The 25,590-nt window shown below is 73.6% G+C and overlaps 3 protein-coding genes across 9 annotated transcripts; all 3 read left to right on the forward strand.

The window, feature by feature from the left end:
- Positions 1-66: 66 nt before the first annotated feature.
- On the forward strand, positions 67-3,288 carry FLAD1 (flavin adenine dinucleotide synthetase 1). 2 transcript variants are annotated; one of them, XM_048049306.2, is made up of 7 exons: positions 67-226; positions 637-1,396; positions 1,699-1,849; positions 2,053-2,151; positions 2,241-2,430; positions 2,831-2,904; positions 3,015-3,288. In XM_048049306.2, the coding sequence occupies exons 1-7, from the start codon at positions 86-88 to the stop codon at positions 3,148-3,150; spliced, it is 1,551 nt and encodes a 516-aa protein (XP_047905263.1). In that variant the 5' UTR covers positions 67-85; the 3' UTR covers positions 3,151-3,288. The 2 variants fall into 2 exon arrangements, with proteins under 2 accessions (XP_047905263.1, XP_047905264.1); XM_048049307.2 differs by having other exon boundaries at positions 1,702-1,849.
- A 1,853-nt stretch (positions 3,289-5,141) lies between these two features.
- On the forward strand, positions 5,142-8,635 carry LOC125180218 (mothers against decapentaplegic homolog 6-like). Of its 2 annotated transcripts, XM_066985974.1 has the most exons (5): positions 5,142-5,426; positions 5,754-6,170; positions 6,327-6,434; positions 7,046-8,148; positions 8,189-8,635. In XM_066985974.1, the coding sequence occupies exons 1-4, from the start codon at positions 5,270-5,272 to the stop codon at positions 7,579-7,581; spliced, it is 1,218 nt and encodes a 405-aa protein (XP_066842075.1). In that variant the 5' UTR covers positions 5,142-5,269; the 3' UTR covers positions 7,582-8,148; positions 8,189-8,635. The 2 variants fall into 2 exon arrangements, with proteins under 2 accessions (XP_066842075.1, XP_066842074.1); XM_066985973.1 differs by lacking the exon at positions 5,142-5,426 and having other exon boundaries at positions 7,046-8,123.
- Positions 8,636-8,794: 159 nt separating this feature from the next.
- Positions 8,795-25,359, forward strand: ZBTB7B (zinc finger and BTB domain containing 7B). 5 transcript variants are annotated; one of them, XM_066985980.1, is made up of 3 exons: positions 8,795-8,922; positions 22,013-23,025; positions 23,575-25,359. In XM_066985980.1, exons 2-3 carry the CDS (start codon positions 22,022-22,024, stop codon positions 24,017-24,019), a joined length of 1,449 nt encoding a protein of 482 aa, XP_066842081.1. In that variant the 5' UTR covers positions 8,795-8,922; positions 22,013-22,021; the 3' UTR covers positions 24,020-25,359. The 5 variants fall into 5 exon arrangements, with proteins under 5 accessions (XP_066842081.1, XP_066842079.1, XP_066842076.1 ...); XM_066985978.1 differs by lacking the exon at positions 8,795-8,922 and adding an exon at positions 10,847-10,974; XM_066985975.1 differs by lacking the exon at positions 8,795-8,922 and adding an exon at positions 10,963-11,101.
- The last annotated feature ends 231 nt before the right edge of the window (positions 25,360-25,590 follow it).

The raw sequence follows: 25,590 nt of genomic DNA on the forward strand, positions 1-25,590 counted from the left end.
CAGCGCCCCTTGACGTACACCGCCGCCGGCCAATCAGAGCGGGGGGCGGCTGCGCGGCCTTTCCCGGTGCACCGGGGCCGGGCCCATGAGGGCGGCGGCGGCGGCGGGGGGGGCGCGGCTGGGGGCGCTGCTGCGGGCCCGGCGGGACGCGGCCTGCCGAGCCATGGCCGGGCCGCGCCCCGCCGCCACCGCCGGGATCATCGTCATCGGGGACGAGATCCTCAAGGTGCGGCCGGGAGCCGGGGCGGGACCGGGCACCGGGGGGGAACGGGAACCTGGGGGGGGGCCGCTCCCGGTGTACCGGGCACGCTCCTAGTGTAAGGGTCATGTTCCCGGTGTACCGCGTGCGCTCCCAGTGTAATGGGTGCGTTCCCGGTGTAAGGGGCATGCTCCTGGTAACAGGCACACTCCCGGTGTACCGGCTGTGCTCCCGGTGTAACGGGCATGTTCCCAGTGTAACAAGCGTGCTCCCGGTGTAAGGGTCTTGTTCCTGGTGTACCGGGCATGCACCCAGTGTACTGGGCACACTCCCGGTGTAATGGACGTGTTCTTGGTGTGACGGGCGCGCTCCCGGTGTACCGGGCACATTCCCGGTGTACCTGGCGCATTCCCGGTGTAACGGGCGTGCCCCCGCAGGGCCACACGCAGGACACGAACTCCTTCTTCATGTGCCGGCGGCTGCGCGCCCTGGGCGTGCGCGTGGCCCGCGTCTCGGTGGTGCCCGACGAGGTGGAGGCCATTGCGGGCGAGGTGGCCGCCTTCGCTGCCCGCTTCACCTTCGTGCTCACCTCGGGCGGCGTCGGCCCCACGCACGACGACGTCACCTTCGAGGCCGTGGCCAAGGCGTTCGGCGAGCGCGTGGTCCCGCACCCGGAGCTGGCGGCGCTGGTGCACGACGTCTTCGGCGAGACGGCCGCGCGGCGCCCGGCCATGAAGCTGGCGCGTGTCCCCGAGTCCTCACGCCTCCACTACGGCACCGACCGGCGCACCGGCGGCGCCTTCAAGTACCCGCTGGTCAGCGTGCGCAACGTCTACATCTTCCCCGGCATCCCCGCGCTGATGGAGCGCGCCCTGGACGGCCTGAGCCACCTGTTCCGCAGCGAGCAGACCCACTTCCACTCGCGGGCCATCTACGTGGCGGCCGACGAGGTGCTCATCGCGCCCGCGCTGGACCAGGCCGACGCCGCCTTCCGGGGCCGCGTGAGCCTGGGCTCCTACCCGGACTGGGCCAGCAACTACTACCGCGTGAAGCTGACGCTGGACTCGGAGTCGGAGCAGCACCTGGAGGAAGCGCACCGCTTCCTGATGGAGAAGCTGCCGCCGGGCGTAGTGGTGCCGCTGGTGGCGGACCCCGTGTCGCCGGCGGCCACCGAGGTGTACGGCCTGGCGGAGTCAGGTACCTCGTGTACAGGCCCTCGTGCTGCTCCCGCACGGCCCCCGTAGCCTGGGCAGGCCCCGAGGGGCCGGGGCAGCGGGAAGGGCGGCCCGGGAGCAGAACTGGCTGCGGGCTGTGCGGGGCCGTCCCGTCCCGTCCCCTTCCTGGGCCGGGAGATCGGCACCGTTAGTCTCCCAGCCCCAGGGTGCTGTGTCTGGGGACGAAATGAGCCCCCAGGAGGGAGCTGGGCCCTGGGGCTGAGCCGAGGCGGCGTGGCCCTGGGCAGGCAGCAGTGCCTGCAGGCACCGAGTGTCCCCTCCCAGCAGGCTCGGCCCTGGGACAGAAGGTGGCAGCAGCACTGCGGACCATCGAGGAGGCTTTGGACCGCTACAGCCTGGCCCAGCTCTGCGTCGGCTTCAACGGGGGCAAGGACTGCACGGCCTTGCTGCACCTTGTCCATGCTGCCCTGGAGAGGTACCCAGCTGCGGGGCTGCCCCGGCACAGCCTGGGGCAGGGTCACGGGGGTCCCCCAGCCCTTGGCCGGGGCTCCGGGGCTCTCCTCTGCCCTCCTCTGGGGCAGTGAGTGGATAGCTGGGGCCCGCCTTGTGGGGACTGCGTGGCTGCCCTGCCTCGAGTCTCCATCCGCTGGGGCCCGTCAGTGACAGGTCTCTCCCCAGGCGGTACCCGGAGAGGCAGGAGAAGCTGCAGGTGCTCTACATCCGCACCGTGTCCCCCTTCCCTGAACTGGAGCAGTTCATCCAGGCGACTGTCCAGAGGTACGGGATGGAGAGGGGCTGGTCCCCGGGGCAGGGGACGAGCGGCACCTCCCGCAGCCCGGCTGGCAGCTGCCCGTCCTGCCCACCAGGTACAAGATCCAGCTGTGCACCGTGGAGGGCTCCATCCGGGAGGCCCTGGTGGCCCTGAAGGAGCAGCAGCCGCAGCTGGAGGCTGTCCTGATGGGCACGCGGCGGACGGACCCCTACTCGCGCACCCTGACGCCCATGTGCATGACGGACCCCGACTGGCCCCAGTACATGCGGGTGAACCCCTTGCTGGTGCGTGGCCTCAGCTGCCTCTGCCTGCGCGGGGGACAGGGGCAGGGCCGGTTGAAGCGATGGGGAGGGAGCAGCATTAATCCGTCCTCATCCCTGGGGGCTTTTCTCCCCAGTTTCCCCTCTCCCCTTGGCATCTCCTGCCCTGCTGCCCGGCCGTGGGCCCCTTTCACTGCAGCCTGGTGCCGGCAGGCAGGGCATGTTCCTGCCTGCTGGCTTTTGTCACATTTGGGGACGTGCCGGGAGGGACGGGCGCGCTCTGGGGCTGCGGGCAGGGGGCTGTGGATTCCCACAGGGGCCGGCTGCCCCCTGTGTGCTCCGGGCCGGGGTGAGCTGGCTTCCCTGGGGATGAAGGGGCTGCCCGCACCAGCCTGCAGCGATCCCTGCGCCATTCTGCCCGCAGGACTGGACGTACAGGGACATCTGGGAGTTCTTGCGCAAGCTCTTCGTCCCCTACTGCATCCTCTACGACAAGGGGTGAGTGCTGGGAGCTGCCCTCCCTGCTTGGCACGGCGGTGCCCTGCTGGAGGAGGACAGAGCGTCGGGCGGCGCTCCTGGGGCCGCTCGCAGCCACCGGCCCTTCGCAGCTACACGTCCCTGGGGAGCATGGCCAACACGACGAAGAACCCGGCGCTGCGCTACACCGATGCCCGGGGCCGCGAGAGCTACCGGCCCGCTTACGAGCTGGAAAACGAGGAGGACGAGCGCACGTCCCGGCAGTGAGAGCCCGTGGGCTGTGCTCGGGGGAAGCTGCGCCGAGACTGCCGCCTGCGGGGTCTCCGGCGGGTGTCCCTGGCCCCGCCGGGGACAGCGCTGAATAAACCTGCTGAGTGCCGGCGCTGAATAAAGCTGCTGTGCTCAGCCTGTGCTCCACGTCTCACGCGGCCTTGGCTCTGCTGGTCCCCCCAGGCCCTGCGGGGCTCCAGCGGGAGCGCGAAGCGGGCTGAGGCCGGCTCTGCCCGAACAAAAGGGTCCCCGGGCAGTGCCCCCTCCCCGTGCACGTCACCGCGGCGGCTTTTGAAGCGCAGAGAATGGAGCAGGTTCCAGCGCTTGCCCCGGGGGCCCTCGTGGCCACGCAGCTGCCCCCCCGCCGTCACCCACCATTCGCTGCGGATCCCGCGGCCATGCCTCTCCTGCGCACCGCGGCGGCACGGCTGCCGGGCGCCCCGAGGCGAGCGGTGCGGGCGGCGGCACTGCCGGCACCCAACGGCGATTCCCTGGGGCTGCGCCTCGGCTCCTGGCTGCTGCGGGTGCTGCAGGAGTGCGCCTACCTCCTGCTGTGCAGCTGGTGCATCCGGGAGCTGCTGGACTAGGGCACGGGACCCCCGCGCCCCGGTGAGTGCCCGGCTCTGCCCGTTGGACCGGGGGAGCCCTGCTCTGGGTCGGGTGCGGGGGCCCGGACGCGGTGCTTGAGGGGGGCGATGGGGTGGGGGGATGTGCCCCTGGTGGTCCCCGGGGGTGGGGAAGGGTTTGGGTGTCCGGCTGTGGTGCTTGGGTGGTGGTGATAGGGCGCGGGGCCCCAGCTTTGATGCCAGAGGGGGTGATGGGGTGGGGGGGTCCCAGCCATGGTGCCCCCCAGGGCTTCTCACCCCTCTTTGCCTCTCTCCCTTCCCCAGGACTTTTTGTGGCTCTGTGATGGCTCTGCCCTGCCCTGCCCTGCCCTGCCCTGCCCAGCCCGCAGCTGATGGACCCCCAGCACCAGGACCTGGTCCAGCCCGTGGCCCCCTCGCCACCCAGACCCCAATAAACCTGAGCAGTGTGTGACTGGCTGCGTGTGCTTGGGAAGGGGTCCCCCCACTTGTACCCCCAAAACTTCCACCCTCTGCACCCAGCTAGGACCCGTGTGACATCCCTGCCTGGACCCACTGCCCCCACCGGAGGGTCCCCAGCCCCCTTGGTGCCAGGGGCCGTGGCCCCGCTGCCCCCTCTGCCGGGTTATCTGCTGTGACTCAGCCCCTTGTTTAGAGAGTGCCTCCGCTTGTCCCCGCTCCAGGCTGTTTCCTGCCCTGGCCCTGCACGCCCGGCCGGCACCAGCGCTGCCAAGAGCCAGCGGGAAGCCGCCGGAGCAAAACGTACCCCGAGGGCCCGGCAGGAGCTGCGGCGAAGGTCGCGGGATGTGTGGGGCACCGCGGCCCTGGGGGCTGCCTGCGGTCCCCTGAGCCCACCGTGCCCCAGAGCTGGCCGGGCCGGTGCGGTGCCGGGCTGGCCCCGGTGCAGGGGCTGCCTGCGGCCCTGTCCCGCTGCAGGGGAAACTCCGCTCGCCCCGGCCACGGCGGGAGCGCCTGGCGCCAGCACGGCCTCCCTTATCTCGGCGGGAAGTTGGGAGCAGGAAGCGCGGCCCCGCGCGGGATAAGGGTCCCGTTTACATTAGCTGCTTTGTTGTGGCGCAGGCTCCCACCCTCGCGGAGTGCCCGCGGGGGGGCCTGGCCGCAGGGACAGCTGGGGGGCCCTGGGGGGCGGCGGGGACCCCTGCCTGGGGGGGCTCGGCTCATCCCTGCGGCCCCCTCTTGTTGCTGCGGGCAGGGATGGGGGCTTGCAGACGGTGCCGTGGTGCTGCGCCCCGCTGCTCCCCCTTTTCCCTGGCACGGCCCACGTGCCCGGTGCTGTGCCAGCACGGCCCCTCCTTTGCAGCCATGTGTCGCCGCGGTGCTCGGTGCCCTCCGGGCTCCTCGCCACCCCCCCGGCCGTGCCCGACAGCCTGGGGAGACAGCCTGGCTCCGGCAGCCCTGCGGGCAGTGGGGCATCCCTGCCCACCACGGCCCACGCGTCTGGCGCCTGCCCCGCTGCCGCCACGTCCTGGCCCCGGCCGCAGCTCAGCCCAAGGCCTGGACGCCACGAATCAATGAATTTCCCAAACGGGGAGGTCCGGGGGAGGAGAGAGTCCCGGCACAGGAAAAAGTCCTGGCTGCGGCGCGCCGTGGGCAGAGCGGTCCCGGCCGCCCCGAGAGCACAGCCCCATGCGCAGCCCCGGCTCCTTGCACCCAGCTCTGCTGCCCACCGTGAGTGAGACCCCTTCCCCCGGGCCCCCTCGCCCTGTGCGGATCCCTGCCCTGGGACAGGCAGGCTGCCCTGCATGGGACTTTTTTTTGGGGGTGGGGGTCACATCCCCAGGTGAGCCTGGGGACCTGGCACAGAGCGACGCAGGGGGATGGCGGCTGCGGGCACCCGGCGGGGCAGGGCACCGCAGCTCCGCGTGCGCTGGGACCAGCGGGGTGATGGATGGGGCAGCCCCCCCAGGGTCACAGCATCGCCCCCGGGGCGGGGGGGGGGGGGACCCGGTGTGGCAGAGCCGAGCGCAGCGAGTGACGCCTGTCCCTATCCCCCAGCTCATCGCTGCTGCCCCATGTTCCGCTCGCGTCGTGCCGCGCTGGTGAGGCGGCTCTGGCGGCAGCGCTGCGCGGCGCCCGGCCCCGAGGACGGCCACGGCGCCCTGAAGCCCGCGGCACATGCCCTCTTCAAGAAGCTCAAGGACGAGGAGCTGGAGCTGCTGGTGCAGGCGGTGGAGAGCCGGGGCGCCTGGGAGTCCGGCTGTGTCTGGGCGCCGCGGGGGGACCCGCGGGGGGCCAAGCAGGCGCTGCCCCCCCAGGTCCTGCTCTGCCGCCTCTACCGCTGGCCCGACCTGCGCCAGCCCCACGAGCTCAAGCACCTCTCCTACTGCCAGAGCGCCGGGGGCCGCGGGGGCTGCGGGGACGCGGCCGCGCTCTGCTGCAACCCCCACCACTTCAGCCGCCTGGCTGTGCCCGGTGAGTGCCCCCCGTCCTCACCCCCCCATCCCACCCCTCCAGCATCTGGTCCTTGGAGTGGGCTGAGGGGGGGTTGAGGGGGCTTTGGGGGAGCAGGGGGCTTTGGGGGGCCGGGGCGCATGTCCCAGCTCCTCACCTGCTTCCCTGTCCCCCCAGAGACCCCTCCGCCCCCCTACTCGAAGTCTTCCTTCGGCCCCTCCTGGCCGGCCGAGCCCGAGCACCCCCAGCTCCTGGAGTTCAGCTACAACCGCGTGGACTGGCGCGGTAAGGGGCAGCGACGCGGTGCCACGAAACTGGGGAGCGGATCTGGGAGGCAGCAATGGGACGAGGGGTTCCTGCCGGGGGAGCCAGCCTCGGCCCGGCCCCCTCCCGCGCCACTCCTGTTATTTTTGGCCGTGCCGGACTCCCCGCCGGAGGAAGCGCTGCCCACGGGGACACACACAATGTGCCTTGACGCACAAAGCCGCGGCTCCAGCCTGGCTGCTGGTCACGAGGCCGCTCCATGGCAGGGCTCCACCTTCCCCTTGCGACGACGGGGACCCCCCCTCGCCACAGCCCATGGCCCTCAGGGACAGCGCCTGGGGCTGCCCTGGGCCTACGTGCCGGCGCTCAGCAGCTCCGGTGACTCACGTCCCGCACCGGAGCCGGCCGTCCCGTACCGCCGGGACATCCTGGCGGGACAGCCACGGGGTGCCGCGGCCGTTTGTCCGCTCCACCAGCCCCGGTGGGAGCTGGATGCCCCGTGCACGACCCGGGGGCATGAAAACCCCGTGCCCCCATCCCTCAAGGCTTCACCTTGGCCCGTTCTGCCACGTGCCCGCACGGCATCGGGCACTGCTCTGCCCGGCACCAACGGCTCTTCTCTCCCCCGACAGACACCAGCCTCTCGCGGAGCACCATTAGGGACGGCTACTGGTGCAAACTGGCCTACTGGGAGCACCGGACGCGCGTGGGCCGCCTCTACGCCGTGCACGAGGCGTCGGTGAACGTCTTCTGCGAGCTGCCATGGGGCAGCGGGTTCTGCCTGGGCCAGCTGCCAGCGGCACACCGGAGCCAGGCCGTGCGCCGGGCGCGGGGCAAGATCGGCCGCGGGCTGCTGCTGAGCCGGGAACCGGGTGGCGTGTGGGCCTACAACCGCAGCGAGCACCCCATCTTCGTCAGCTCCCCCACGCTGGGGCCCCCTGGCGCCCGTGGGCTCGCCGTCCTCAAGGTGCTGCCCGGCTACTCGGTGAAGGTGTTCGACTACGAGCGGGCGGGGGGCTTGGCCGGCTGGCGGCACCCCAGGGACGGCCCCTGCGACACCCACAGCGTCCGCATCAGCTTCGGCAAGGGCTGGGGGCCCTGCTACTCCCGGCAGTTCATCACCTCCTGCCCGTGCTGGCTGGAGGTGCTGCTGAACCAGCCCCGCTGAGCAGCCGGGGGGTGATGGGGGCAGTGGTGGCAGGTCCCCCCCAGGCTGGGCGCAAGGGGGACACGAGCTGTGGGGCTCCTCTGCCTCGCCCCAGCCTCTTTCTTCCCTGGCTGCGTGGCCACGGGGCTGTCCTGACCCATGGGACCCCTGCTGGGACCCCCCCACCCCAGCCCCACCGTGGGGCCGTGCCCCGAAACCTGGCTCTGCACCCACCGCCACAGGTCTCTCGCTGATGCAGGGCACTATTTAATCTCTCTTTTTTTATTTTATTGGTTAATTTTATTTTAATTTATCTTATTTTTGTAAGAAAAAAAAAAAGTAAAATGTAGGGGTTGTAGGGATGTAGAGTGGGCACCCAGGGAAGGTGGCCGGGGCAGGGTGTGCAGGGGCCGGGCGGGTCTGGGGGAGGCTGGGGGGCAACAGGAGGGGCACGGGGGGCAGAGCCCCGGAGCAGCAGGCAGGGGGCTGCGGACGCAGGGCCCCTGGGGCATGGCAGGCGTGGGGGGAGTCGGGGGGAGCAGAGTTCGGGGAGTGCGGGGCAGGTGAGCACAGCTGGAATTTGGGGAGGTGAGCACAGCTGAGGGGCACAGCTGGAGCAAGCATGCAGGTGAGCACAGCTGGAATTTGGGGAGGTGAGCACAGCTGGAGCAAGCATGGGGCAGGTGAGCACAGCTGGAATTTGGGGAGACTAGCAGAGCTGGAATTTGGGCAGGTGAGCACAGCTGGAATGTGGGGAGGCGAGCACAGCTGGAGGGAGCGCGGGGCAGGTGAGCACAGCCGGGGCAGCTGCCGGCCCGGGTTAGCGCCCCTGGGGGGGGTGCGGCCCGGGTTAGGATGGCCGGGACGTGGGGACCGGGGGGGGGAGCTGAGCTCGGGCGCAGCTCAGGACGAGCACGGTGTCCGTGAAGGTCTCCGGACCCTCCCGGTCCCCGGACCCTTCCAGCCCCCGGGAGAGCGCAGCCGTCACGGGAGCGGGTACCCCAGGTCCCGGTGCGCCCGGGCCGTGTCCGGTATTTATAACCAATAAACGGTGCCACCGGCACCACGGAACCTCGTGCGTCCCGATGCGTGCCGGTACCGCGCGGGGCCGCCGGTTTCCCCCCTCTAAGAAGTGCCCCGAGGGCTCCCGGTGCCGTTGCCCGGGGCACGGCGAGCTCGGCACCCGCGGGGCTCCGCTCCGGGGACCGGCAGTGCCCTCTGCAGGCGGCCGGGCCGGGCCGCGATGACCGCCCGGTCCTTCCTGCCACGCTGCCGGCCCGGCTTAGACGGGGCCTGGCGGCTCCGCGGCCCCCCCCCGGCCCCGCCCGCGCCCCGGTCCGGCCGCGTCCCGGCGGGGAGGAGGTGAGCGCGCACCGCGCCGTCGGGGCCGCGCCGCCGGGGCGTTGGGGGGGGGGGGCGGGGGGAGCGCAGCCGCGGGAACCGAGGGCTCCGGCGCCGGCACCGGCAGCGCAACGGCGGGCACCAAAATAGAGCGGAGGCGGCTAAAAATAGCGGCGGGGCCGTCGGGGCGGGGGCTGCGGCCGCGGGTCCCGGGAGGGCGGCGGCGGGGCCCAGCCCGGGGAGCGGGCGAGGCAGCGTCGGTACCGGGGGCTGGGGACGGCGCCGGGGGCCCGGATCCATCCGCTCCCCCCCCCGCCATCTGTGGCGGGGCTCGGGGGGCTCCCGGAGGACGCGGGGGGGATCCCCGGGGGACGAGGGGGGGGCTCCCCGGGGGAGGGGGAGCTCCGGTGTCCGCCGGGGCTGCGAGGGCAGGCGGCGGGGCCGTGGGAGGCCGGTTTCGGGCCGGTGGGCGGCCGGGCCGAGGCCGCTGCGAGTCGGCGCCGCGGGGCTGGGAGCGGCTTTCGGCGGCAGGAGGCGCGGAGGGGATTTTCTGCGGGGTTCCCCCTCCGCCTCCCCCGCGGGAGCCCCGAGCGGGGTCTGCGGCCCCGGGCCGGCTCCGGTGGGGCGGCCGGGAGGATGGACGGGCGGCCGGCCGGGGGTGCTGCTCGCCGCGGCCGGGCTGCCCGCAGGCGACGGGAGGTGACAGAGGTGCGCGGGCGGGCGGAGGCGAGGCAGGTGGACGGGCGGACAAACGGACGGGCACGGCGGACACGGGGGGAGCCGCAGCCCCGCGCCCCGGGCACAGCAGCGCGGGCGGCGGCGGCAGGTGCCCGGTACCGGCGGCAGAGGCGGAGCCGGCCGAGGCGGGGGGGGGGGGGGGGGGGGGCGGGGAGAGGTGGGGCCGCGGGAGGCGGCGGCGGCCCCGGGGGCTGCGGGGCCCGGCCGGGAGCGCTGCGGGGCGGGGGGCGGCCCCGGCGCTGGAGCGGTGCCCCCCGGCGCGGCCCGCCCGCCCCGCTGACATAACGTCTGCGCGGGGCGGTGTTTGCCTTGGCAGCCCCCGGCGGCGGCGGCTCACACTTTCCACCAGCGCCGGGCAGCGGCCGCGGCCGGGCTCTGAGTCAGGAGCGCTCCGGGGTGGGGGGGTGGGGGGGTGAGCGGGGGGGGGCCGGGGTGAAGCGAGGTGAGCGCCGGGCCGGGCCGGGCCGCTGCCTGCCTCCCGGGGACCGGCGGCGGCCAAACAGGTTGTGCGGGGCCCCCGCCCAGGCACCTGCGGAGGGGCCGCTCCGGGAGGGCCGGGGGGGGGGGGGGGGCGCCTCCGCCGCCGCGCCCTTCCCTGCCCGCACCGGCAGCCGGGGGGGGCCGCCCCGCCGCGCCAGCCCCCCTCCCGTCCTCCGGTTCTCCGGTCCCCGTTCTCCGCCGCCCCCCTGCGCGCCCCGCTCCCCGTTTGCGCTCGACGCCGCCCCCCCCCCCCGCCGCTCCTCCCGGTGCAGCCGGGGCCCGAGCGGGGCGCGTCCGGGCGGAGCGGGGCGGGCCCGGCCGCAAACGGGCGGAGCGCGCTCGGCGCCTGGCACCGGCCGAGGCGCGGCCGGGCCGTGCCGGGCTCCCTCCACCGGGGGGCGGCGGGGCGGCCCCGGGGCCGTCCGAGCGCGGCCCCGTTAACCGCCCCCCCCCACCCCCCCCGGCCGCGCCGCCTCCCTGCGCCTCTGACTCAGCTCTTCCTCCCCCCGCTCCCCGGGGCCGGCCCCGGCCGCGGCCGCGGCTCCGCCGCCCGCACCCCCCCCCCACCCCCCCGCCGCCCCCGGGGGGGGGGCCGCGCCGCCGCCCGCAGGGCCCCCGCCCTCCCGGGGGTGTGCCGGGGCTGAGGGGCGGCCCCCCCCGCCAATGGCAGCCCGGGAGCGCGGCGCGCCGCCCAATGAGCGGCCCGGGGCGGGCGCTTCCTGGTGCCCGGCGGCGGCGGCCGGGCGGGGGGGGGCGGGCGGGGCCGGCGGCGGCAGGTGAAGGCGGAGGCGGGGCCGCGGCCCCGGGACCGGCCGCAGCTCGGGCGCGGCGGCGGCGGCGGGGCGGGGCGCGCAGGTGAGCGCGGGGCGCGCAGGTGAGCGGCGGGGGCGCGGGCGCGGGCGCACGGACGGAGCGCGCGGACCGACCCGACCGACGGCTCGCACCGGAGGACCGCCCGGCTCCCGCCCGCAGCCCGGCCCCGGTGAGTGGCGCGGCTCGGGCCGGCCCCGCTCCGGCCCCGCGCGGGGCTGCCGGTGCCTCTCGCTCCGCCGCAGGTGCGCGGGCAGGTGCGGCCGCCGCGAGCCCCGGTGCCCGGCGGCTCCGCTCCGGGTGAGCGCCGGGAGCGGCGAGCTCGGGAGCCGCCGCCGCCGGCCCCGCCGTGCCCGGCCGCCTGCCCGCCCGCCGCGGCTCCGCGCTGGGGCCGCCGGACGTGGACACGTCGCCGGGCCGGGTGCCAGGCGCGGGGGGGGGGGGACGGGACGCGGGGGGGGGGGGGGGGCGGCTCGGGCCGGGCACGCGTGGGCTGCACGCACCGGGCGCTCGCTCCCTGCGCGCACCGGGCCCGGCACCGGGGGAATTCCCCGGAGCGAGGAGTGCGGGAAGCCGGTGACAAGGGCAGGTCCCCGCCGGCTGTCAGGCCTCCGGCCTCGGCCCCGGTTCCCCGCACCGGAGCTCGGGGGGGGGGGGGGCGCGCTCCGGGTGCTCAGCCCCCGCGTGCGGCCGTGCCACGGCCCTTCCCGGCCCCCCGGCGGCTGGGCCGCCCCCCCGGCTGCTGGCCGAGCCCCTCAGCCACGTCCCCGGGTGCACGGGCAAGGGGGCTGCTCGGAGCCCCCGCTGCTCTCCCGTCACCCCGGGGGGCTGGGGCCAGCCGTGGCACGGCACGCGGTGTCCCCGTGTCCTGGCACACCGTGCGGTGCTGCGGGGCCTGCCGGGGACCTGCCCGGGCCTGGCGAGCTGGCAGCCGCGGCACCCGCCTTCGTGATGGAGAAAGGGCGCTGCTGCCCCTGCCGGGGGCGAAATGGGGCCCTGGCCGCGGTTCCCTTCGTCCCGCCGCAGCCGCGGGTCTGCAGGGGGGTGCCCACCCCGCCCGGCCGCCCCGCGGCACCCGCCGAGCGTTGGGACCGGTGGACTCTGCCCCGCGCGCACCCAGCCCTGCTGTAATTGTTCCCACCCGGGCTGGCTGCCCCCAGCCTGGTGTTTGTCCAGGGGCGGGGTGCGGTATTTACCCTCCCGCCGCGGCCGCCCCGGCCCGCGCCAGACGAGGGCTGCCGTCTTGGGCTGAGGCTGCCCTTGACCGGGGGCTGCTCGCGCTGGGCGAGGGGACGCGGGGCTGGGCTTGGCGTGGGCTGGTGGCCGGGCATCTGCGTTCCCTCCCAGTGGCGAGACCGGAGGTCTGGGTGCCCCCTTCCCCGGCTGGATCCTGTGCTTTGGGGTGAGTTTCGCTATGCCTCAGTTTCCCCTGCCGGAGCTGGGCCGGCGGCTCTCCCCGGCACGGCTCCCAGCCGCGTGTTCGGGGCAGGGGGTGCATACTGGCGGTACCGGCAGAGGTGTGTGGGCCGGCCCGAGGGTTTGAGGCCGTGGTGGTGATGCCGGGGCCGGGCGTGGAGGGAGGGGTTGGGCTCAGGAACTTGAACTTGGAGCCTGGAGAAGGGGAAGCTGTGGGGCAGGGGAGGGGTGTGGGGCAGCGGGACTGGGCTGCAGTGCTGCCACGGTGGTCTGGGGGCTTGGCATGGAGAGAAGGGGCTGCTCAGGCTGGGGTGCCTGTGCTGGGGAGGGGGACGCACGCGGCGGGTGAGGCTGGGTCCTGCCAGGCTGGGGCAGGGGGCAGTGACGGGCGGGTGGGGGACATCGGTGGCTGCATCCTGGGGAGGCTCAGAGCCACCCGTGCAGGGACAACCCGCCCCCACCCCCCCCCGTCAGCGCCAAGCCCGAGGCTGTGGAAGCGCAGCTCTGCCAGCTGCTGCTGAGCACCCTCTGTGCACACGTGGCACGAGTGCGAAGGCCCCGGGCGTGCAGGGGGAGGGCAGTGGGCGCAGCTGGGGGTGCAGGGCAGCCCCTGCGCTCTGGCCCTGGGGGGGGTGGCTGCTGCCCCGTGCGTGGAGCAGGAACTTCTCCTTCGGGGCGGGCGGTGGATGATGAAACCACAGAGAAATCTCTCCTGGCAGCATGCTGGCTGCTCGCGGGAGCCCCCGGGAGCGCGCACGCTCCCCCCGTGCTGCGGCCTTGCCATAGTAACCCCAGTGCAGGAGCCAGCGGGGTGCCGGGGGTGGGAGCCGGGCTCCCTTCTCCGCACCCGCCCGGATCCCCGAGGCAGCGCTGGCGTCCCCCGACATGCCCCGGGAGCTGCGTGTCCACACCCCGGCGAGCCCCAGGGCGGCCGGAGGACCCGGCGAGGGGCTGGGCTGAGACCCGTCGAACTCGCTTCGTGCCAGGGAGGTGACGCTCGGGTGGCCGCGCGGGCGGGGGGGGAGGCGGCCGTGCCTGCTGCCGGAGCTGTCCCCAGCAGCGGCCGGTGACCTTCAGCGCGCCCAGGGCCCCGCCGCGCTCCGTGCCCCGGGTGCGGGCGACCCGGCCGTGTGCACGCCGGTGCCCTGGGGAGCTGCGGACCCCGGCGCCCCGTGCCCCTGGGGAGCCGCTGGCGTGACTTGGCGGGGCTGTGGGCGGGCGGGGGGACCGAGCCGTGGTGAGGGAAAATGAAAGCAGGTGATGCGGAAGGAGAAGTAGGTCAGGCGAGCGCTGGCCTCTCCCGGCAGGCTCGGCTGCGCTGCGTGCTCCGCTCTGCCCTGGCTGTCCCCGCCGCGTCCCCAGGCCCCATGGGCAGCGGCTGGAGGCAGCGGTGAGTACGGGGTCCTGCCGCGGGGCGCTGGGTCCCTGCTGGCGCAGGCGCTGGGTGCTGCCCACCCGGAGTGCCAGTGGGCTGGGGAGCGCGGCTGGGCTCGCGCGGAAGCACGGCGATGCCTTGGCCGTTCTGCTGCGGTGCTGTCCCCGGCTGTCCCCAGCTGTCCCCGTGCCAGGTTCCCCCCAGCAGCACTGGGGGCTGTGGTGAGGATGGGCAGGAAGATGTTCTGCTCTGGGGGCTGCAATGGGGAGGGGAAGGGGATTCCCGTTCCTCTGGGGCCACGCGGGAGCGAGCTGGCTCGGTGGGGGCATCCCGGCTGGGTTGCTGCAGGGCTGGGGACAGCGTGGGGACAGCCCCACGTGCGGCGGCCTGGCTCCGTGTCCGGCTGCCCCAGATCCGCTCCATCGCAGGCACAGGTCAGGGTCTGTCGTGTCCCCTGAGGTGGGGGGGCCTGGCCGGGGGTCTCGCTGTCGGTGCTGTGCGGGCTGGGGGGGCTGCGTCGGGCTCAGCCTCGCTGGCAGCGCTAAGTGGGCTCGGGGGGGATTAGGGCCGCCTGCTCCCTCCCTCCCCTAGGATCATCCGTGGGCAGCGGGGAGCTGGAGGCAGGCAGCTGCCGTGGGGGCGGAAGCTGGGCTATTTCGGGGGGTTTAAGGGGGGGCTGCGGGCTGGCACTGTCCTTGCTGGGTGACCCCATGGGGACCAGGCCCATCCTGGTGCCGGGATGGAGCACTGGAGCCCATCTTACACCGGTTCCATGGTGCTGGCGTTGCTTGGTTCCTGGGGTGCCGTGAGGATAGGGTCCCGTGTGGGGGGAGGAGATGTCACCAGCCCGTGGCACCCCCCCAGGGCCACACGGTACAGCAGGACCTGGGGGTCTGGCTGTCCTCCAAGGGGCTCCCGTGACTGTCTGCGTGCTGCGGGGTGAGCGGGAGCGGAGCCGCCTGGCCCTGCTCTCCCCAGCGCCGGCTGTCCCACGCTGTAAGGCTGGCGGAATCTGGTCCTGCTGCCCCCGGCTCTCGGTAGCCACAGCGTGGCTCCTGGGGGGGTGCTTGGGGCTCGCTGCTGCCCGTGGGGGCTCTGGGCAGGGTGGGGGCAGCCACCGAACGGAGCGGGCTGGGCTGTGGGATCCGGACCACAACGGGGCTGCCCGCCTCTGCTGGGCCCCTCTCGGCGCTGGCCTGGGTACCGAAGGCCCCGTTCGGAGCCGTTCGAGCGTTGCTCACCCTGGGCGAGCGCAAACCTCGGCCCCAACCCTTCCCTGCCCCGGCAGACGCCCGTGGGTGGGTTTCACTCTGCGCTGGGGCGATCCGATGCAGTGTTTGCTGTTGACCATTTCCTTCCTGTTCCCCCCTCAAGCTCCGTTTCGGCAACCCCTTCCTTCCTTGCTTCCTTCCTTCTGCCTGCTCCTGCCTCCGCGTGGCCCCGCTCCTCGTGCCACCCCGGCAGGGTGCAGCTGGGGACAGTCGAAGCGTCCGGCCTCGCGTGGCCTCTCCCCTGCCCTTGGGACGTCCCAGGACAGCCACGCTCAGTGCGGGGAGCTCCGGGGTGACCCCCAGAGGCTGCACGCCCTCAGCCACCTCTGTCCCGTCCACTGCTGGACGCGCAGGTGGCAGTGGGGCCGTGTGTCCCAGCAGGTCAGGGCCCCACATTTTGGGGTGTGGGGTGGGAGAGGTGGAGATGCCCATTGGGGTGCTGCGGCTGGATGTCCGTCCTGCCTCGGGGACAGGGACTGGTGCTGTGCTGGAGCCAGGCCTGGCCCAGGACATGCCCTGTCCCTATCCCATGGGGAATGGGGGTTTGGGCATCCCCAGCCAGTGCCATCACTGGTGGCACCAGCCACGGTGAGGACAGGTGAGGGTCGGTCCATCGTTCCCGAAGGCCAGCACCCCGCTTCTTCAATAGCCCCTTGCCCACTGGGTGGACCGAGAGCTCCGCGGGTGGGCACCCCCCGTGCCCCCCAGCTGGGGAGAGCGGCCCTGTGGGGCTGGCGACGGCGTGTGGGAGGTTGCAACACCCCCAGGGTGGGGGGGCCGCGGTGAGTCACCCCCAGCGGGGCCTGGCCACCAGCGGGAACCCTGAGTCAGGGCTGCGTGCCCATGCCGTGCCCCTCCCTGCCCGCCTCGCCCACCTTATCTCCCGCCCTTAGCACCTGGCACACCTGGGCCAGGGGGGGCTGGCGCCGTTCCCCTCCTTTATGGGGAGCAAAGGGCAGGCGGAGGGTTGGCAGGCAGGTGCCATGCTCCCTCCCTCCTGGGGCTGCTGGCGTGAGGCTGTGCCCACTGCCATGTCCTGCCAGCCCCGAGCATCGCGGCGTGCTGGGGGAGGCTGCCGGCGCCGCGAACAGCGGGGGCCTGCCCGATCCGCGGCACGGCTGCGCCCTGCCCGGCGCACGGTGCCCGCGAAGGCGAGATGCTGGCGTGGCTGCTGCCCCTCTGCACGCCTGCTGCCCGCCCGTGTGGTCGGGCTCTTGCACAACACGGCTCGGCTCTTTCCGAGAACGTTGCTGGGGCCAGAGGCCCCCTCCCTGACGGCTGGGGCGGCCGCGCCGGCGCAGCGCTCTTCCCCTTTCTGCCAGGCCTCGTGCCATGGCCAGCGCGGCTCCCGGGCGCTGGCACGGCCGCCCGATGGCCTCAGCCAGGCTCGGGGGGGGAGCAGCCCCTGGCACGGCCCTGGCCGGGTGCTGAGCTGGTGTGGGCGGCCGGGGCGGATGCTGGGTGCTGGCGGTGGGGTGTGGGGAGCTCTCCTTGGGCTGCTAATTGCTGTTTAGCCGGGGACGCAGAGGGTGTAATTATGGGGGCATTGCGAGAACCCTAAGCCTGCCCCAGGCAGCGGAGCAGGGGGCTGAGCAGGGGGTGTGGGGCCAGGCAGCGGGGAGCTGAGTCCTGTGGGTGCCCCTGCCTGGGTTGCGGAGGAGACCAAGCGACGGCGGGTGCCTGGGGCCATCCACAAGCCCCTTCCCCAGGTCGCGGCGTGCGCAGCCCTTTGTGCCAGGATGCTGGTGGCCGGGCTCCCCGTGCCACCCGCCTTTGCCAGGCTGCGGCACGGCAGGACCCGGGGCGGCGCGGCGGTGTCAGGGCTGCCTTTGGGGGCAGAGCGGGACATGCATGTGCAGGGATGGGGGGCGGCTCCGGGGCAGGCCGTGGCACGCCGCACCGAGCCCAGCCCTGCGGTGGCAGCCCTGCTCCCGCCGAGCGCAGGCGCCCTCCTGGCTTGGCCAGGGCCGGCCGCGGCCAGCGGCGAGCACCCAGCGCCCTGCCCCGGGGCGGCGGGAGGGCGAGGGCCCGTCCGACGCCTCGGCGTGGGGGGCCGGTGCGACGGGGAGGGGATGCCCACGGTGCGGGGCGCACGGTCCCAGCGCCGCTGGGAATTTCCTCCGGCGGGAGGGTGCCGGGGCTGCCCCCTGCCCGGTTCCGGGTTGGCGCCCCGGCCGCGGTGCCGGTTGCAGAAGGGTTAATGCTGTGTGTGTTCTGGGAAGCGGGGCTGGGAGGTGCGTGACCCGGGGTGTGGGCGTCAACTCCTTTTGAGGTGGGATCCGCGCTGAAGTGCAGCGGGGAGCGGGGCCAAGTTCACACAGCACCCTGCCTTCCCCTCCCTGCCGCTCGCGGGCCGTGGACCCAACGGCGGCGGAGCGCCGAGCCACGCGGGGACACGCGCCAGGTGAGCCGTGCGCCCACCCGCCGCCGGCCACGGCGGAGACGGTGCCGAGTGGCCCCTGGGGAGCCGGCAGGGCCCTGGCACAGCCGGGTGTGGGGAGGGCACCGGGGCACCGGTTGGGAGGCTGCCGGGCCGGCCGGCGGGATGCTGGCGTCAACCGAGCCCTGCACCGCCCTCACTGCCGCTGGGATGGGGAAGGATGGGATGGGTGGCGAGGTGTGGGTCACCTCGGTGTCCCCGCCTGGCAGAGCGGGACCTGCGCCCCATAGCAGCAGTGCCGGGCGTGCCTCTGCCTGGCATGGGCAGTGGGGAAGGCTTTGGCAGCAGGATGGGGCCGTGCTGCCAGGCTGGGGCCCGCGGGCAGGGGGATGGAGTAGGCTCCCAGCTGCTGGTCCCCACTGCAGGCGCTGGGATCAGCGGTGGCGATGCCGCCAGGCCGGCCGTGCCGCCATGGCGGGGCTGCCTGTGCCTGGAGCCCGGCCCCGGTCCTGGGTGCGCACAGAGGCAGACCTGGGCCACGATGCTCGGGCGCTCCGGTGCCGGCGGCTGGGCTCTGGGTGCGCGGCTGTGACCGCGGGGCACTCGCCACTCACGGGGACCAGGAGCTCTCCGGGTGTCACTGCGGGCCGGGAGGAGCTGGGGGGGTGTGCAGGGAGCTGGGGGGCTGCTGGTGGGGCGGCTGCTGCGGGGCTCACCCCCCCCCCCCAATACAGGGCGGGTGGGTTCTGTTTGTTCTCGTCTCTTCAAACCATTTCCTTTCTTGTGTGCTCGCTGTTTTCTTCTTTCAAAGAGCGGGACCGCTTCCCCAGCCCACGTCCGGGCTCCCCTTCGGCATCGGGACCCCCAGCCGCACCTCTGGTGCATGCCCCTTCGGGGACCACCAGCCCTGGCCGGACCCTGACCCACTCCCTTCATTGCAGATGGCAGCGGGGCTGTGCAGCCCCCGTCCCGCAGCCATGCCACCCCCCATGCCCCACGGCGTGGGCGCCTGGGCTGCTGCTGCTCCCTGCAGGCTTTGGGCAGGGTGATGGGTGGGTGGGGGGACGCCCGGCCACCTGGGTCCCCTTCCCAGCTCCCAAAGGGCGAGGGGCCCCTCTGGGGCGAGGGGCCGGGGCCCGATGCGCTGCCTGGTGCTGCGCTCACCTTCCTGGGTGACTCATTCTCCCCGGTGCGGCTGTGAAGTCCCTCGACAGCGTTTCAACTCTCTTTAATGAGAGCAGCAGCACCCAGGAGCAGCCCGGAGCCGGAGCCGCGTACCCTGGGACCCCCAGCCCCTCATCCTCCTGCCCACGGCAAGGAGCAGGCAGAGGCCCCGGGGTCCCCGCTTCCACCCGGGTCCCCAGGCCCCGAGCTCGGCGCAGGCTGGCCCCGTGGCTGTGTGCGGTGTGCTGGCCAGGTTCTGCAGCGGGGGACGCAGCCGGTTCCTGCGCCGGGTGGGTGCTGGCTGCCAGGTGCCGCGGGGCCGGCAGCGGCTGGGATGTCAGGGTGACCCGGGAGCCATTGTTCCTGCTGCAGCATGCCCCGGGCATGGGAGCCGGCTCTGCGCGGGGAGCAACCCCCCCTCCCCTTTTCCCCGGCCCTGTGCAGCTGCGGAGGGCAAAACGGGCCCGGCTGCGGGCATTGACGTAACCGAGAAAGTGCTGGCTAGGTGGGGGCACGGGCAATGCTGCCAGCCCCTTCCCCAGCTGGCTGCACCCCGCTGCATCGTCCCCCCGCACCGGCCAGGGGACCCTGCCGTGCAGGGGGTGCTGGGGGTGGCTCTGGCTCCCTCACACCTTGCCCCCCCCCATTTCCTTATCGCCGCTGCGATCTCCTCAATGGCACCCGCTCAGCATGTGACTTCGCTCCAGTGGGGAGGATGCGCGGGGGGGGGGGGGTGTCGGGGAAGAAGCAGTAACAGGCGGTTTGGTGCGATGGAAAATCCCCCTCCTGCCACCTCTTCGCCCCCGCCCTGCCCCGGCGCGGGTCGCACGTCCGCAGGCATCCGGCCCCAGCGGCCGCTCCCGGGGGTCCCGGCTCCTTCGCCCCGGCCTCCGAGCTGTGCCTCTGCCCGAGGCCGCGGGGAGCTCTGCAGCACCCGGGCTGCTCCCGCGGACGGGGCGCTTGGGCTCACGTTCCCGCGTGCACCCTGCGGTACGGCGAGGCTGCCGGAGGGATGCGTGAACGGAGGCCGTGTGTGGGCCTCGGAGCCCCCCGCGGTGCAGCTGGGGCCGCGGGTGCTGCAACGGGCCCGTGGTGAAGCAGCACCCCAAAGGGGAGCGTGCCAGCGGTGCCAGCCCCAGCCCTGCAAACAGGAAGAGCCGTACGAGCGAGTTGTGCCCGGATGTCTCAAGGGGCTGGGGGTGCTGGAGGGCACATGGGGACCCTGGGGCAGCAGGTGCCTCCTGCTGCCATCGTGTTCGTCCAGGGGATGCAGCGAGCGATGGGTGAAGGAGGGCATGAGTGGGCTGCCTCGCTCCGCCAGCGTTTCCTGCCCTGCTTTGCTCCCGTCCGTCTGGCCTGCCAGCGCGTCCAGCAGCAGCGCGTGCCACCTGTCCCAGGACAGCCAGTGCTCAGCCTGCCTGTGCCAGCCCTGAGGTGCTGCAGGCAGCGCTCGATGGACACAGTGTCCCTGTCCCCCCCCCCAAGGGCCACCCGAGCCCCGGCACAGGGTGCTCACCTCCCATAATCCTCCCCCCGCTGCTAATCCTGCCTAATCTCATCGGGGGCTGTCACTGCCTGTTGGCTCCCAGCGCCCTGATGGCTTAATCGCCCCTAATCCGCTCGCCCCCACCCCGGCGGGCAGTGGGGACCCGGGGAGCGGCACAGGGCGCGCGGCGGTGGGCACCGCAGGGTGGGTACGGGTAGGATGGGGGGGGGGGCACAGGATTTCGGTGGCGCCGGCGTCCCGGGCGGTCGGCACTGCCCGGCTCCCAGTTTCAGGGGCGGCTGCCGCCTGCCCTGCCGGTCGGGCCTGCTCGGCAGCGGCTGGGGCGGCTCCGCAGCCGGTTGCTCCGGGGCCGTTCCCAGCCGCCTGCCGAGGCAGCCCCAGCTGGCGGGCGCCCAAGCGCAGGGAGCGGCCGGCGTGGGGATGGGCCCCTGCGCCGGGGGCCTGCCGGCCGCGCCGCCCCTCGGCGGGCAAGAGGGGGCACGTCCCCCGCGCCCGCCGACGGCACCGCGCGGCTTGGCACGGCCGTCCCGGCGCGGCAGGGTTCGGTTCGGAGCGGCTTGGTGTGGCACGGCTCGGCATGGTGCGCTGGGGATGGGCACGGCTTGGCGCTGTCCGGCAGTGCCATGTGCAGCGCCGACAGCCGTGGCTGCGCTTGGCATGGCATGGCACAGCACCGCCGGGTGTGCGGGGACGGCGATGCCACGCTCTTGGCATTGCCTTTACCAAGGGTCGCAGCCACCAGACAGACCCCTCGCCCCGGTGCCACTGAGCAACCGCAAAGGGCTGGGACAGCGTTGCTGGTGGCTGAGCACTGGGGCCACGTCCAGGCAACAGCTCCAGAGCTCCTGCAGCCACCGTCCCATGCCCAAGGCTGGGGATAGCAAGAGGGCTCCCTCATCCCACGGGTCCATCGCCCTCTGAGCGCCAGCCCCGGCAGCTGGCTGCGGCCACGAGTGCTGCTCTGCGCTGGGTGCCTGCACGTCCCCTCCTTGCTGCTCCGTGGGGACCCGGTGGTGGCGGTGCCCCTGTGCTGGGCACAGCCTGCCCCGCGGTGCCGCAGGCCCGGGAAGGCCTCGGTGCTGGGTTTATGGCTGCGTTGACGTAAAGCCCTGCCAGTTGCAGCGTGGGAAAGGCCCTGCTCACGCAGGCAGGGCTTGGCTGGGCGAGGAGCGGCCCCGGGCTGGGGCAAAGGGGGAGGGAGGGGGCTGGGCCCCCACTGGGAGCGGGGGCAGGAACCGGCGCTTGTGCTGATCCTAATCTGCCGTGGCAGGAAGCGTGGCCCGTGTTCCCAGCCCGGCTGGGCTCTGCGGGGCGGCCCCCGGCCCTCGGGGCCCTCTTCCCGGCACTCGCCCGCCCACCCGCGCCCGCCGCCGGCGAGGCCCACGTTCCCAGGACGGGGTGCCGGGAGCCGGCGGCTGCGCCCGGCCGGGCTGGGGGCCGCGGGGGGTGGGCTGGCGCAGGAAGCGCCGCGCCTCGGCACCGTTCAAAGGCACCGCACCGAGATTTCCCCCTTTGCTGTGGTCGCGCGGGGGGCGGCGCGGGCGGCTGGGTGCTGGCGGCAGAGGAAGCGCGGGGGGCTGCGGCGGGGGGCCCGCCACCAGCCGACCTCGCAGCGGGGGGCGAGGGCAGCCCCCGCGGCACGGCTGCCTCGACGTGGCGGGGAAGGTTCAGCATCCAACCCAAACCCAAGGCCCCGGCGGCGGCGGTGGTGCCGAACCGTGCGCCCCTCCAGCCCCAAGCACCCCACTGCTGGGGGCACCCTGCCCCCAGCGCGTTCCTCAAGAGCAGGGGGTTTCCTTGCCACCCCCCCCCGGCTCTGCAGCAGAGCTGACACTTCAGCCACAAAGTTTCCTCCGAGCGCCATCTTCCCCCCGCCTCCCGTCAGCCCTCTGCACCGTCAGCACCCCACGGCTCCGAGCACCCAAGGGCGCTGCCCGGTGCTGAGCCTCCTTGGCTTCTGCTTCCCGCAGGTGAGGACGATGGCGAGCCCGGAGGACGACCTCATTGGCATCCCCTTCCCCGAGCACAGCAGCGAGCTGCTGAGCAGCCTGAACGAGCAGCGGCAGCTCGGGGTGCTCTGCGACGTCACCATCAAGACGCAGGGGCTGGAGTACCGCACGCACCGGGCCGTGCTGGCCGCCTGCAGCCGCTACTTCAAGAAGCTGTTTGCGGGGCAGGGGCCGGGGCAGGAGGTCTGCGAGCTGGACTTCGTGGGGCCGGAGGCGCTGGGCGCGCTGCTGGAATTTGCCTACACGGCCACGCTCACCATCAGCAGCGCCAACATGGGCGAGGTGCTGCAGGCTGCCCAGCTGCTGGAAATACCGTGCGTGATCGCTGCTTGCGTGGAAATCCTACAGGGCAGCGGGCTGGAGGCTCCCGGCCCCGACGATGGCGACTGCGAGCGGGCTCGCCGCTACCTGGAGGCCTTCGCCACCCTCCCCGAGGACGAGGTGCCCACCCTGCCACCCGCCCGCCCCGTTGCCCGCCGCAGCAAGAAGACCCGCAAGTTCCTGCAAGCCCGTGGCTCCCGGCTCAACAACCACACCGAGGAGCTGCCCGCCGAGGCCGAGGGGTACGACAGCCCCCTGCCACCTCCCCAGCCGCCCTCGCCCCCGCTGCCCCCCCTGCCTGAGGGCCTGGTCCAGACCTACGAGAGCTACGAGATGCCCGAGGAGGAGGAGCTGCCCCCGCACCCCTTCCCCTTCCCCTACCAGCCGCCCCTGTCCCCCGAGGAGGCCGGCTCCGATGAGGACGCCATCGACCCCGACCTCATGGCGTACCTGAGCTCGCTGCACCACGAGTCGCTGGCGCCCGGGCTGGATACGCCCGACAAGCTGGTGCGCAAGCGCCGCTCGCAGATGCCCCAGGAGTGCCCCGTCTGCCACAAGGTCATCCACGGTGCGGGCAAGCTGCCCCGCCACATGCGCACGCACACGGGCGAGAAGCCCTTCGCCTGCCAGGTCTGCGGGGTCCGCTTCACACGGTGAGTGCTGCCGGCCTGGCCCCCTCCCTGCCCTGCCTCGGGGGTCCCTGGGGTACCCTGTGACACGTCCTCTTCCAGCCCGTGTGGCTGCTGGTGTCCCCGCAGCATCCCAGGGACACATTTCCCCTGGGATGCATGCCTGCCTGGGGGGGCTTTGGTGTCCGTGCGCCCCAGCCAGGCAGCAGGGATGTGGTCCCCCTGCCCTGCCAGAGCACCCTGACCCCGCGTATCCCGTGCACTCTGCTGGGATGCCCGTGCTGCCCCCAAGCCCATCCTCGCTCTGGGGATGCCTGTGCCACCCCCTGGCACATCCCTGTCCCAGGGGTGCCCCTGCTGTCCCCGCAGCGCATCCCTGTCCCATGGATGTCCCTACTGCCCCGCAGCACATCCCTGTCCCAGGGGTGCCCCTGCTGTCCCCACAGCACATCCCTGTCCCAGGGGTACCCCTGCTGTCCCCGCAGCGCATCCCTGCCCCGGCTGTGCGCTGTCATCCCAGCAGCCGCTGCCTCGGGGTGCCGGCCACCCTGCTGACATCTCCCCCCCCCCCAGGAACGACAAGCTGAAGATCCACATGCGCAAGCACACGGGCGAGCGGCCCTACTCCTGCCAGCACTGCAGCGCCCGCTTCCTGCACAGCTACGACCTGAAGAACCACATGCACCTGCACACGGGCGCCCGGCCCTACGAGTGCAACGTCTGCCACAAGGCCTTCGCCAAGGACGACCACCTCCAGCGGCACCTCAAGGGCCAGAACTGCCTGGAGGTGCGGACGCGCCGCCGCCGCCGCGACGAGCCCCCGCCGCCGCCCGCCGGGCCCCCGGGGCTCGACCTCTCCAACGGGCGCCTGGACGGGCTGCGCCTCTCCCTCGCCCATTACTGGGGTCCGGCGAGGCCCGACGAGGAGGAGGAAGAGCCCGAGCCCGAGCCCGAGCCCGAGCCGGAGCCCGAGGAGGGGCCGCAGCCGGACGGCGCCGTGCCCGTGGAGACGGCGTAGGAGCCGCCGCCGCCGCCCCGACGGAGCGCGCCGGGGGGCGGCGGGCCGAGCCGAGCCGGGCCGCTTCGGGCCGCGCCGAGCCGGGCCGGGCCGTAGCGAGCCGAGCCGAGCCGGGCCGGGCCGTACCGAGCCGGGCCGGGCCCGCCGGGCGGGGGGCAGGGCGGGGGGGGGAGGCGCGGCGCCGGCCCGCCTGGGTCCCCCGGGCAGCCCCGGGCGCGCTGCCCCGCCGCCGCCGCGCCCCGCCGCGCCTCCCGACGGGGTTTCTGTTCCTGTTTTTCCCGTCACGGTTTGTTCTGAATTATGCAAAAGGGGGAAACTCCCCCCCTGGCGGATTTGCACAATGGGGCGGGGGGGGCCCCCTCGTCGCCGCCCCCCTCCGGCCCGGGGCGCCCCCGCCGCCGCCGCCCCCCCCCCCGAACCCCGACTTCCCGGGGCGACCCCGCCGCCGTTCCCGGGACGCCGGAGCCGCCGGGGAGGGACCGGCCCCGGACCGGGAGGGGCCGCCCCGCCCTCCCCCGGGGCCGCCCCCCTCCGTTCCCGGTAACCGGGAGCGCCGCCGGGGGCGGGACCCGGCCGGCGGGGGGGCGCCCCCTGGCGGCCCCCCCCCCCCCCTCCGCGGCACCGGCCGGGGGGGGTCTCCCCGCCCGCTCGGCCCGCGCTGTACATAGCTTGTCCCCGGAGCCCCCCCCCGAGCCCACCCCCGCAGGCCCCCGGCCCGAGCAGCCCCCCCCTCCCCGGCGAGCCCCCTCGCCCCTGCACTCCCGGCTGCTTTCTCTGGTTGCACTATTCCGGGTGAGCCCCCCCCGGCCCCCACCCCCCCCCCCGCGACGCCCCGGCCCTGTGGGACCCCTTCCCCGGGGTGGCCGGGCCCCCACGGTCACCCCTCTGCCCTTTGCACATGCCCCCAGGGCGCAGACCCCCCCGGCACGACCGGGGGGCAGGGGACCGGCACTATTTGCCTAAAATAAGAGTTTTATCTATATTTAAAAAGATGATGTAATATATTCCCCCCCCCCCCCTCCTCCAGCCACCCCTCCCGGCCCCTCTGCTGCTGCCCGCCAGCGCTGCCTGGCCTCTGCGTGTCTGTCCCTTGCCATGGGGTGACGGGAGGGGTGATGGGGACGGGGGGGGGGGGGGTTGGCTCCTGTCATGGCTTTAAAGTGCCTTATGGTGAACTTGAAATCTTCGGCTACTTGAACCTCTCTGGTGTAAGAAACCAAATGAAATAATCCGCGGGCGGCCGCGCCCCCGCGCCGCCGGGTCGCGTCTTTTTGTTGTTTGTTTGTTTGTTTGTTTTTTTTTAAACGAAGGCTGCTTGATAATAAACAGAGAAGCAGGGATCCCGTGCGCCCCGTCTGTCTGTCTGTCCAGCACCCCCCACCGCCACCAGTACAGCTTTGCACGGTGTTGGGGACACCACGGGGCTGGAGTTGGGGGTGTGGTGGGGCTGGGGACATCACGGTGATGGGGCTGGGGGCATCACGGTGATGGGGCTGGGGACATCACGGTGATGGGGCTGGGGGCATCACGGTGATGGGGCTGGGGGCATCACGGTGATGGGGCTGGGGGCA

Source organism: Anser cygnoides, chromosome 33 (genome assembly GCF_040182565.1).
Source record: "Anser cygnoides isolate HZ-2024a breed goose chromosome 33, Taihu_goose_T2T_genome, whole genome shotgun sequence".
Classification (NCBI taxonomy): Eukaryota; Metazoa; Chordata; class Aves; order Anseriformes; family Anatidae; genus Anser; species Anser cygnoides.

Bases quoted from the DNA above. Each gene is read 5' to 3' on its own strand.
- LOC125180218 (XM_066985974.1), top strand. From the start codon at position 5,270: ATGAATTTCCCAAACGGGGAGGTCCGGGGGAGGAGAGAGTCCCGGCAC. The intron at 5,427-5,753 runs GTGAGTGAGACC...CCTATCCCCCAG, and splicing joins ACCCAGCTCTGCTGCCCACC to CTCATCGCTGCTGCCCCATG. The intron at 6,435-7,045 runs GTAAGGGGCAGC...CTCCCCCGACAG, and splicing joins CAACCGCGTGGACTGGCGCG to ACACCAGCCTCTCGCGGAGC.
- FLAD1 (XM_048049306.2), top strand. From the start codon at position 86: ATGAGGGCGGCGGCGGCGGCGGGGGGGGCGCGGCTGGGGGCGCTGCTG. The intron at 227-636 runs GTGCGGCCGGGA...GTGCCCCCGCAG, and splicing joins TCGGGGACGAGATCCTCAAG to GGCCACACGCAGGACACGAA. The intron at 2,152-2,240 runs GTACGGGATGGA...CCTGCCCACCAG, and splicing joins ATCCAGGCGACTGTCCAGAG to GTACAAGATCCAGCTGTGCA.
- ZBTB7B (XM_066985980.1), top strand. From the start codon at position 22,022: ATGGCGAGCCCGGAGGACGACCTCATTGGCATCCCCTTCCCCGAGCAC. The intron at 23,026-23,574 runs GTGAGTGCTGCC...CCCCCCCCCCAG, and splicing joins TGCGGGGTCCGCTTCACACG to GAACGACAAGCTGAAGATCC.